The sequence below is a fragment of the Canis lupus genome, chromosome 5, assembly GCF_011100685.1.
Source record: "Canis lupus familiaris isolate Mischka breed German Shepherd chromosome 5, alternate assembly UU_Cfam_GSD_1.0, whole genome shotgun sequence".
NCBI lineage: Eukaryota > Metazoa > Chordata > Mammalia > Carnivora > Canidae > Canis > Canis lupus.
The window spans coordinates 48,544,794-48,557,250 of NC_049226.1; the positions used below are offsets into that span (position 1 = coordinate 48,544,794).

The window sequence follows — 12,457 nt, forward strand, 5'->3', positions numbered from 1 at the left end:
ACCATTTGCAATGACATGAATGGAGCAAGAGAGTATAATGCTGGCGAAATAAGGCAGTGAGTGAAAAGCAAATATGATTTCACTTGTAGAATTTAAGAAACCAAACAAATGAGCAAAGGGGGGGAAAAGAGCGACAAATCAAGCAGGAGATTCTTAATTACAAAGAACAGAGGGTTACCAGGGGGGAAGTAGATGGGGAGTGGGTGACATAGGTGAAGGGTATTAAGGAGTGCACTTGTGATGAGCGCTCGGTGATGTAGGAATTGTTGAATCACTATATTATATACCTAAAACTATTAAAATACTGTATGCTAAAAAAAATAAAGTTTAAGAGATACCTGGGTGGCTCAGCCAGTTAAGTGTATGACTCTTGATCTCGGCTCAGGTCATGATATCAGGGTTGTGAGATTAAGCCCTGCATCAGGGTCGACGCTCAGCATGGAGTCTGCTTGAGATTTTTCTCCCCCTCCCCCACCTTTGCTCCTCTCTGCTCTGCCCTCCCCCAACCCTTGCTCACACTCACTCAAATAAGTAAAATCTTTCAAATAAAGTTTACATTGATGATATTCCATTAGATCCTCACGAAAACATGGTGAGACAGACATCTATTGATAAAAAAACAACTGTTGGGATCCCTGGGTGGCGCAGCGGTTTGGCGCCTGCCTTTGACCCGGGGCGCGATCCTGGAGAACCGGAATCGAGTCCCACGTCGGGCTCCCGGTGCATGGAGCCTGCTTCTCCCTCTGCCTGTGTCTCTGCCTCTCTCTCTCTCTCTCTCTCTCTCTGTGTGTGACTATCATAAATAAGTAAATAATAAAAAATGTTTAAAAAAAAAAAAGGAAGGTATTCCCTTTAAAAAAAAAAAAAACAACTGTTAAAAATTCAGTAACATGTCAAAGGACATGATGTAAAGTTGTGGAAAATTTAAAAACAGAAGCAGCTCTTCTGACTTCAAACCTGTGCTTCACTCCCTATCTCCAGTTTTTTCACCAGAAATCTATACTTAAGAATGTAAGTATACTACCCTTATTATACCACATTCCATTACAAGATGGAAGGCCCATGGGATCATAATCTTGGCTAAAGCACAGAGCACTCAGTCGATGACTGGGATCATGCACACTTCCTTCATACTTGCCAATAATCCTTTATCACTTACCACATACTAGTTTTTAATCATACTTAATGCCACTGAATTGTACACTAAAAATGGTTAAAATGGTAAATTCTCTGTTATATATGCATATTTTTTTCTTGGAGAAAAAGTTTATTACTTTTTTAATAATAGAATTAAAATTAAAATACAAGAATTAAAAATTTTTAAATTGTAGTTAACCTGTCACATTACATTAGTTTCACATATACAATATATGTATATTCCTCACGAAAAAAATGATAATCAAACTGGTTTTCACTAATTCCACTTCTCTCCAAACAAAAATATCTCTTTTCTTAATACCTAAAAACTACACAGTATAGAAATAGCCTCTAATCTATAGATTATCATGTGTGATATCCATAAAGCTATGTATGTGCCCTGGCAATCAAAAGAGAAAGATATGATCTTAGTACCAAAACAAAAAACAAAAACCAAAAATCCCTTAAGTCATGCAGTAAAACCCAAAGGCATTATTCCTCAATAAGCATCCCAGTATGATTCCTTGAGCACTTTTTTTTTTTTATTGGAGTTCAACTTGCCAACATATAGCATGACACCCAGTGTCCTTGAGCACTTCTAAAAATCAGCAACTTACTACATCTTAACACAGGACTCCAATATCTTGCCCTCCCATGCTATGACAAAATTTAACAACCAGTCATAGCAGCTTTCCCTCTGACCTCAAAATCAGCCCAGAATTCTGAACATACTTTTCTGGGTGGCCAGACACTGCTAAAAAATGCAGTTGCATCCAAAAACAACACCATTTGCTATCCCTGTCATTTCATTTTGAGTAAACATAGACTTTAGAAAGACATCTCTAAAATCAAGGCCCATGGGAGTCTAATCTTGGCTAAAGCTATGAGGTTGATTCTATTAAACCCAAGTTAGAGCTACTGTGGTTCCCAACTCTTGGCAAAACCCTCTTTTACATACCCTTCTCTAAGTTTGACTATTCTCCACTTTTTTTTTTTTTTTTTAAAGGAGCTTAGGAAATAGTATATTTGAAAAAACAGTGAAATGGGAGATAGAAAACATGAATTAAAGTCCTCATGCTATGAGTGTATAAAGCTGGGGAAAATCAAAGCTTTATTTTCCTGTCTGTAAAACTGGAAGATTCAATGCTGTTTGCTTGTTATTTTAGCTCTAGAACTATTCAATCTAACAAAATCTCTCAAGGTCATGTCAGAGTAGAAGTACTCTAGAATTGCTCTAAGTAAAGAAGGCTGGGGAGCCTGAGGTCATCCAGCTAGCCTAACTCTTTTAAATATAACCAATAAAACTTGCAAATAAATGTGACTACATGCTGCAAACATGGGGTAGGAATTCATCTCTTAGAAAGAATTTTGCTAAAACAAAACAATACAAAAACCTAATTATGCTATCAAACTAAAATGGGACATTAGCTTCTTTCTCAATCATTTAAATAAAGCACTCAAAAGGACATCTGAGGAGTCCTAAAAGATGGGGAAAATGAACTGAAAGCATATTATCTATTTTCTTTATCATTACATAGGCTGTATTTTTCTTTGCCTTTATTCCTTTTTTCTAGTTTTACTGAGGTACTGACGCATAACATTGTGTAAGTTTAAGGTGGATAATGTGATGATTTGACATACATCTATATTGTGAAATACTCTCACACTGAAGTTAGTTAACACATTCATCACCTCACATAGTTCCCATTTGGTGTATATGTGTGTGGTAAGAACATTTAAGATCTACTCTTACGGTGACTTGGAGACCATCGTTAACAATACTATGTTGGAAAAAAAAAAAAAAACAATACTATGTTGTATACTTGAAAAGATAGTCTCCAAGTATTTTTCAATTTCAGTAGTTCACATTACATGGGCTGTAATGTAACTCAGTGAATTTCTTGTAAAAATACATTTTCCTACAACTTAGAAATTCCTGTTCTGTGTCTTTTATCTCTCAGAAACCTTACCTCAAGAAGTTCATCCTCTGGCTGCAGGAGGTTCAGTGCATCAACAGGACCACCTGGAGCAATTGAAGAGATATAATGGTGCCCATCAAAGGAATCCACTTCCATGCCAAGCCTCAGAGTGTGAATGGGCAGCAGCTGTAGCAAAACACAAAGCAATAACATCAAACGTGACAAAGACACATCCAGCTGTTAATCCTCCATCAAGTATTATTTTGACATGAAAACCCCACCTCTTGAATAAGATCACCAAGATCCCAGGAGAGGACAGTAATGGGAAAACTAGCCACCAATAAAATATGAATAATTGTCTTCTTGTCCTCACTCCTCTTTTCCTTTCAGATTCCCTAGGAATGGAGAGATAGATGTACAAAGTCTTGCCTTCATTCTAAGTAGCAGGCTTTCCAAACTTTCTATAGTTCCCAGTATGTATTCCATGTTTCATTTCTCTGCAGGGTTTCCCATCTCCCAGAACATTCTAGTTCCTCTTTATTACCTACTTTCCACTTACACTTCAATACCTAGGCAGTGTCATTTCCAGGAAGCCCTTCCTGATATCTGAGTTACTGTGCCTCTGTTTGGAGTCCCAGATCACCCTGTACAGATCTCTATCACAGCCCACGTCCTACTGTGTTTAGAATCCCTATTTTCTGCTTAATCCCCGAGTACAAAGCCTATATCTTCTGCTCTCTATAACCTCAGGCCCTACGAGAGTACTAGGCACTAAACATTAAATTAAATGTTTTTTTTTTAACTAATTAAATGCTTTTTTAACTAATTAACTCATTAAATGCTTTTTTTTTTTAACTAATCTATGAAAAATGATATGTCACTTGAGAACTCCTTTTCCATCTCACCAACTTAAGTGAGAACAATTTCTAGTTGAGGGACAGTAGGTATGTAATAAGGAAGGCAATTATTATTCCATCCTAGGATTGATGCTATTGGCTTAGAAGGATTCATATGGGATCAGATATGAGTTGAGGGTTAAGAAACTCTAGCCAATGTCAAAGTAAAGAGATGAGACTTGGCGTTGTTGGCGGCAAAGGTCAAACGCACTCACCAAACTCTACTCTCTTGACTTTTAAAGATGGAGCTCATGATTTCTCATTGTGGCTATATAAACTCAAATGTGGTAAATGGTAAAAATTATGATTTTTATGATAATTATGAAATTATGAAATTATGATATTTCCTCTACCTATAGTCTGTTTATCTAAAAATACAAGACCCACCTCTAGCTATATATTTGATAAGGAGAAAATTCTATACAGCATGGCAATGCACCCACAACATGGCTCTTTCCTTCATATTTCCTATTCTCTATGATCCCTCATCTCTGACTTGTCACCTCCCCTTAGTCATCTACTGAGTCCCCAGAGTTCTACAGGCCTTCCTCCAGACATCATCTGGGGCTCATTTCCTTCCCACTATACACACAGAGACAAATGGGAAGTGGTAAACAATCCAGCACACCAAGACCTCAATGACTTAAAACAGGCATGAGGGACTTCTGGCCCTGGGCTAATTTTCTGAAAATTAAGTGCTCTTGACCACCAAGCACTTCAGAATCTACAACTACCTCTGGCAAGAAGATGTTCTAGTGCTCTAAACGGAAGGTTAACATTGATTTTACTCTTGCCCCGTCTGTGATTTCTCTATTTCTCACTGTTGTCCCCCTCATTCTCTTGTGCAGTCATTGTACCAAATCATGTATATCAAACCAGAAGAAGACATGTTTCCTTATTAATGTTGATGTTTGGTTTTTAGTTTTTTTCTTTAGTAGTAGGAGGTTAATAAAAGGAGAGATATGTTTCTGTAATAAGAACTAACCCACCCATCTCTGCCTCCTCTCTCCCTTTCTTTGTTATGGAGCAAAGAGTGGTCAGTGCATCCATCAATAGGTCATCTCAAGTGGTATGAAGACTGCTTGCAAGAAGAGATTGCTCAATTTTCAGGAATTTTGCAAGTCAGCTGTTAAATGTAGCTATCACTAAAAATTAAATTCTGTGAACCACAATTAAATAAATAATATTAAAAAATATAAGAAGCACTCAAAATCCATCACTTCCTATTTTTACACTTTACCTTAAGAGACTTCTGTTATACATGTACAGTAGAAATACTATCTAAAAACTATCTAAATACTCTCTTCATGTACTACTGAAGGGATGAACTGAAAGATGAAATGGAAGATTTGTTGAGTTGCTAAATGAAGCTGGGGTAGGTAGTTAATTAGCTCTGTTCCCACAGAGAAATCTGTAATGATGAAGTGCTATTGTGAATCGTTTCCCAATTCAGTATTCAGTGATGTCATTTTGGTAGCTTGAAATCTGCCATGGTTGGACTATTTACACCACAGATACTGGTAAATGCTACAAATTTGGGTTGCTTTTTTTTTATTTCTTTTGTTGTTTTGAGAGCTAGACACTTACCAATATACCACCAATCTACCATCTTGTCTAGACATGATATCTAGCATATATTTATAGGATATAAAATAAACTGTGTGCAAGGATTTGAGTTATGATCTGGAATCAGGTGAATGAAACAGTCCTGACCCCCCACAGCACTAATATCTAGTATAAAATACAGATAATAAATAAGCAAGAGGGCAGGCAGATACAAACAAGTAAGAAAACAATTCACCAACAGGGGAACCTGGGTGGCTCAGCTGGTTAAGCGTCTGACTCTTGATTTTGGCTCAAGTGATCTCAGGGTTATGAGATAGGAGCCCTGCATCAGGCTCTGTGTTCTGCAGGGAGTCTGCTTGAGATTCTCTTCCTCTGCCCCTCCTCCTGCTCACACTCTCAATTTCTCTCTCTCAAAAAAATAAATCTTTAACAACAACAACAACAAAGAAAACAATTCGCCAACAAGCAAGTGAAAACCAAATAACTACTAATTGTAACAAATGCTATGAAGGAACTAATGAGGGTAAAGATACTACACACCATTGGTGGAGGCTATTTTGGAAAGTTGGTAGGGGTAGGCTTCCCAGAGATGGGGAGATTTGCGATAAGAATTGAAGGGTAAGGGATGCCTAGGTGGCTCAGCAGTTAAGCGTCTGCCTTTGGCTCAGGATGTGATCCCTGTCCTGGGATCTGGTCCCACTTCGAGCTCCCTGTGAGGAGCCTGCTTCTCCCTTAGCCTGTGTCTCTGCGTCTCTCTGTGTCTCTCATGAATAAAGAAAGTCTTTAAAAAAAAAAAAAAAGAAGGGTAAGATCGCATCAGCTCTACAAAGAGCCTGTTGGGGGGCTCTGCTTGTGGGAGGTCAATGAAAAAGGTAATTGCTAAATTTTTGTTCAAGCAAATGAGTAGATGGTGATAGCAATTTCTGCATGGAAGTGCCCAAATTAAAAGACACTGCTTTACAAACACACTGTTGCTACCTACTTAAAAATATGCCCCCATAAAAAAATAAAAGGATTAAGGAGGGAACTGATCTTCATTCAGCCCCTGTTACTAATCCTGAGCTTTTCATTCAGCTGACCCCACTCCCTACCACATTCATGCAACAGCTCAAGTCAGCAATAGGCTGGAGCATAGAGGAACAGCAAGAGGGTCACCCATGAAATCCCTCACCTTCAGACAGAGGGCTATACCCTTATAGGCTATTCTCTCAGTTATCTATAAACAGCACACGCTCCCTAGAAACTTAAACCATGAACTAAACACACATGCTCCATCTTCAATCACGCTGAACAAATAAACCTGAAATGATGTTTACGAAATCTGTCAATCTGAAAGAGGCCTACTTAATATTAGTTCTGAATCTAAATCTGAGTACAGCTGGGTTTTTGAGACTTCATGTTACATTGCTGCAGGCTTCTCTGCGGCTTCTCTGCGGGAGCAGGACTGTTTAATTACCTGTCCCAGCTGCATTTAGCAACTAAACAAATCAACCATTTCATCTGTCTCTTTCAGATGTCCACGCCTCTGGTATTCTGAGTTCTTAGAGAGCAGAAAGTGCTAAAATGACAGAAGTGGGTGCAAGAGACAGATGATTGATGCCTTCACACACATCCCATGTTATGCTTTATTGATGCTTATTCAATGTGCTTTGCAAGGGGTCCTATTTAAATTGACAAAGTTAATGAGCAGCAGGATTTTCATGATCCTGATGTGACAAGTAAAAGATACAAGGAAATATATACAAGGAAAAGTATGACCATTGTGTGATTTACTGTCAGTGCTAAAATGACAAAGATCAAATGAGACCTAGCAAGCTAGAGTCCTTCAAACTGTGAGTGGAGAGACCTGTCATGAAGCAAACCGCAGTTCATTCATTTTGCTAAAAGATCTACTTTTAGGACCCTAAAACAAGATATCAGAATGCTCAAGTGAGAATATAAATGATGTTGCTTCAGGGTAAAAAAAAAAACCCTTCTGGAGAGGAACAGATATGTCAGGAGAATGGGGGAGGATGCTTCCAAAAAGCTGAACTCAAAATAGGAAAGAACCCCATGATTGGCTCTTGTAACATACACACACACACACACACACACATTGAAGATGTTAAATGCCATTTATGTTTAAAAGTTAGAGGGAAAGAATTACTAATTTTACCATACAAAAAAAAAAACCCAAAATTTAAAAAAAAAATTTACTCATTCATGAGAGACACAGAGAGAGAGGCAGAGACATAGGCAGAGGGAGAAGCAGACCCCCTGCAAGGAACCCAGTGCAGGACTCGACTCCGGATCCCAGAATCACGCCCTGAGCCAAAGGCAGATGCTCAACCACTGAGCCACCCAGACATCCCAAAAACAAGCTTTCCAAGAATGAAGCTACAACTTTTAAACAGTGAAATACAGGGCAGCCGGGTGACTCAGCGGTTTAGTGCTGCCTTCAGCCCAGGGCCTGATCCTGGAGACCCGGGATCAAGTCCTGCGTCGGGCTCCCTGCATGGAGCCTGCTTCTCCCTCTGCCTGTGTCTCTGCCTCTCTCTCTCTTTGCCTCTCATGAATAAATAAATACATAATATTTAAAAACAAAATAAAAATAAACAGTGAAATATAGCATAAGCCCCTCGCCCATCTAAAATTTTAATTCTGAATATTCAAAAAATACACACTGTGTACTCTTTTGTACAGAAACACAGCAAAGGTTCTTTTTAGGTGCCTAACAGCAAGGTAAAGAGTCAACTGGCATTTATCCTTTTGTTTTGTTTGGCATTTATCATGTTAAATATCATTGAGGTTACCTGCCTAGCCTGCATGATATATGAGCTTTTGACATCCGATCTAACACTTTGCACTTATGACTCCTGTTCTACTTTTGTTCTTGGTATTTTCTCCACCTGGAATACCCAGTTATTTCCCTGAACTCATTCTTCAGGGTACACTTCAAAGGCCATCCTCCCAATAAACCTCCTTTGCCTTTCTTGAGAAAGTCCCACCTCCTTCTCTGAGCAAATAGAAGGCCTTTTAACAATACCCCAACAGTATAGCGTTCTCAGTGGAGTGATGCAAGGAAAAGAATCACAACTTCTTTAGGGACCTCACCATAAACTACAGAATTAGAATAATGGTTGGGAGGAACAAAACAGGACATATGTATTTTGAAAAAGCTCCTGTTTCTCATAGGCCACCTACCCTATCTGAGCACCTCGATTACTACAGTTACTCGATCCTGTGCCTTCCACTTTTTTTTTTTAATATTTTATTTATTTATTCATGAGAGACACAGAGAGAGGCAGAGACACAGGCAGAGGGAGAAGCAGGCTCCATGCAGGGAGCCCGATGCGGGACTCGATCCCGGGACTCCAGGATCACACTCTGGGCTGAAGCCAGCACTAAACCGCTGAGCCACTTGGGCTGCCCGCCTTCCACTTTCTACTGAAAAAGAAACCAGCAAAGTGTAAAACTCACACACCTGAGAGCTCACAACAGTAGCTGCCTCTGGGGAGGAGACCAAAGGGACTGGGATGGGAGGGTAACTTATTTTTTTGCAGGATGTACTTCTGTAACTTTTTAATTTTAGGGCTTGCCCCTATATCATTTATTCAAAAGAAAAAAGAATGGCACAGATCTAGAAGCCAGATAACCTCTGACTTGTTTCCCAGTTTTGCCACTTACTTGCTGCATATGATCTTGGGCAAGACACTTTACCTGCCTGACACTCAGTTTCCACATATTACAGTTGGAAAGAAGAAAACAGCTGCTGACCAATAGGTAACTGTGACAAATAAAGGAGAAAATGTATTTAAAGCAAAGAACCAATCCTGGTAATCAACTGGTAACACTGCAACTCTTAGAAGGCCGGGTCCATCCCACTGACTTAAAAATTAGATTTACTTGTATTGAGTGAAGGGGAAATTCACATTGGAATGTCCTTTAGTTCAGAGAATACAATTCAGGAAGGAAATAAAGAGAAATTTGTCAGCCTGTCTTGTCAAAACCAAAGAACAGGACGTGTTATTTTTGTTTCCCACGCCAGGGATCTTACTAATGCTCATTCTGAATCACAATTGATGGCCAGCAAAAAGGTCACTGGAATGAGCTTAATGCTTCTCCCTCACAGTGCTGTGATTATCTTAAGAGTAAACAGTTGCCAAGAAAGCCATCCCTAAAAGTACAAGTCTCCCCAGATGCGGGAAAACTGTTCTCATGTCTTGATTAACGGCTTCCTAGAAGCAGTGCAGCTAATGCTCAAGCCACTGTAAATTGCTTTCACCTCCCTCTTTCCCCACTTCATCCACCTCACTAGAAAACTATATCTATTAACACTGGCCAGTAAATATATGCAAGTGCTTCTTGAATGGTCATCAAGAGTGGTGGCAATAGGGTAGTAAACTGGAGTAATCATCTGAAGACAGGTAGACCCTTAGGAACACCAGCTATAGTCATGAAACATGACTACAGCTACATGACTACAGTCATGAAACTGAGCCTAAGTGGCTCAGGGTTGAGTATCTGCCTTTGGCTCAAGTCCTTATCCCAGGGTCCCCAGATCAAGTCCCACATCAAGCTCCCCGAGGGGAGACTGCTTCTCCCTCTGTGTCTCTCATGAATAAATAAAATCTTAAGCAAACAAACAAACATGGCCTTTCTAATTAGAAACCTGATGAGAGGGATGCCTGGGTGGCTCAGTGGTTGAGCCTCTGCCTTTGGCTCAAGGCGTGATCCTGGAGACCTGAGATCGAGTCCCGCATCGGGATCCCCACGGGCAGCCTGCTTCTCCTTCTGCCTGTGTCTCTGCCTCTCTCTCTCTGTGTGTGTGTGTGTGTGTGTGTCTCATGAATAAATAAAACCTTTTAAAAAAGTAAAAGAAAGAAAGAAACCTGATGAGACAGAAGAAAAACCTGCAGCTTTGACCTCAGATCTTGACATTGCACCACTAAACCTTCCACTGGCGTTACCTGGCACTGCAACTGAAGCCCCGGCTTATCACCATGGATCTGGAAGCCCTGCAGCACCTGCTCTTCCACATCAGCCTCATTTAACATTCTACTCTTCACTTCTTTAGACCCCAACACTGAAACAAACAACTTCCATTCTCCCCACAAGCGGGCCCTATCTTCCCACAGGGCTTTTACACCTGCCACTCGCCAGTGTCCCCGCTCCCCACGTCCTTACCCTTCCAGCCTGAGCTCAGAAAGGCTTTCTCTGGATCTCTCCAAAATGTTCTCTCCTCCCCAGTGATGCTGTCACAATCTTGTTTAATCCTTTGCATCACTATTAATAATCTACAACTATTTTACCAAGTTATTTTTCACTTGTTTACTATCATGCCCTTACCCAAACCCAGAGTCTAAGCTCTATGAGAGCAAAGCTCTAGGCTCCATTTTGTTGTCCACTCTTGATAGCAGTGCTGGCAGAGTAGGAACTTCAGAGATGAATGAATGTGCTCTAAACTGCTTCTGCTACTATCTAGCTGTAAAACTTGAGGTGAGTCATTGCACCTATGCAAACTTTAGTATCCTCATCTGTGAGGTTCTGCTAGGATAAAGACTCCTTTACATATTGCAGGGGGGCACTGAGAAGCTGCTGAGTCAAGAACTAAACTCACAATTACAGGAAGATTTTAAAAACTGTAACTCATCAATATAAAGAAATAATCTGTGGACATTTATAGTTAAGAAATTATAGAAAAAAGTATGTGTGATGTTATGTGAGAAAAGCACACATCCCCTCCCTTTCATGCATACATGACATAAAAGGATGGGTATACTAACTACAAATATGTAAATATATACAGGTAACAGCTAAATATGAAAAGGAAATAGTGCAATTATGGATGACTCTTCCAGGGCAAAAAATGTTAAAGAAATAAATACCTTGGTACAACAAAATTTCAATTAAATATTAAATGTTTTAAAATAGCCTCCTTTTTTTTTTTAAAGCTATAGTCATCAAGACAGTATGGTACTGGCACAAAAACAGACATATAGATCAACGGAACAGAACAGAAAACCCAGAAATGGGCCCACAACTATATGGTCAGCTAATTTTCGACAAAGCAGGAAAGAATATCTAATGGAAAAGAGACAGTCTCTTCAACAAATGGTGTTGGGAAAACTGGACAGTAACATCTGCGGGGAGCCTGCTTCACCCTCTGCCTATGTCTCTCCCTCTGTCTCTCATGAATAAATAAATAAAATACTTTAAAACAATAATTAAATAAATAATAAATTCAAAATGGATGAAAGATCTAACTGTGAGACAGAAAACCATCAGAATCCTAGAGGAGAACATAGGCAGTAACCTCTTTGACCTAAGCCGTAGCAACTTCTTGCTAGACACATCTCCAGAAGCAAGAGAAACAAAAGCAAAAACGAACTATTGGGACTTCAGCAAGATAAAAAGCTTCTGCAAAGCGAAGGAAACAACAAAACTAAAAGGTGGCCTATGGAATGAGAGAAGATATTTGCAAATGACATATCTGATAAGGGGCTAGTATCCAAAATCTCTAAAGAACTTGTCAAACCCAACACCCAAACCCAAATAATCTAGTTAAGAAATGGGAAGAAAAAAAATAAAAATAAAAAATAAAAAAAAAGAAATGGGCAGAAGACATGAATTGACATTTTCCAAAGAAGACATCCAGATGGCTAACAGACAAATGAAAAGATGCTCAGTGTCACTCATTATCAGGAAAATACAAATAAAATCACAATGAAAAAAAAATCACAGGGGATCCCTGGGTGATGCAGCGGTTTGGCGCCTGCCTTTGGCCCAGGGCACGATCCTGGAGACCTGGGATCGAATCCCATGTCGGGCTCCCGGTGCATGGAGCCTGCTTCTCCCTCTGCCTGTGTCTCTGCCTCTCTCTCTCTCTCTCTCTCTGTGTGTGACTATCATAAATAAATAAAAATTAAAAGAAAAAAAAGAAAAAAAATCACAATGAGA

The 12,457-nt window shown here is 39.5% G+C and overlaps 1 protein-coding gene across 6 annotated transcripts in view; it reads right to left on the minus strand.

Moving 5' to 3' along the window:
- The window catches only part of PATJ (PATJ crumbs cell polarity complex component), a 356,206-nt gene that overhangs the window by 283,908 nt on the left and 59,841 nt on the right, over positions 1 to 12,457 (minus strand). For all 6 annotated transcript variants that reach the window (XM_038537344.1, XM_038537342.1, XM_038537341.1 and 3 more), the window contains exon 15: positions 3,108 to 3,242. In XM_038537344.1, the coding sequence (XP_038393272.1) occupies positions 3,108 to 3,242 (135 nt within the window). The remainder of the gene's footprint in view (positions 1 to 3,107; positions 3,243 to 12,457) is intronic.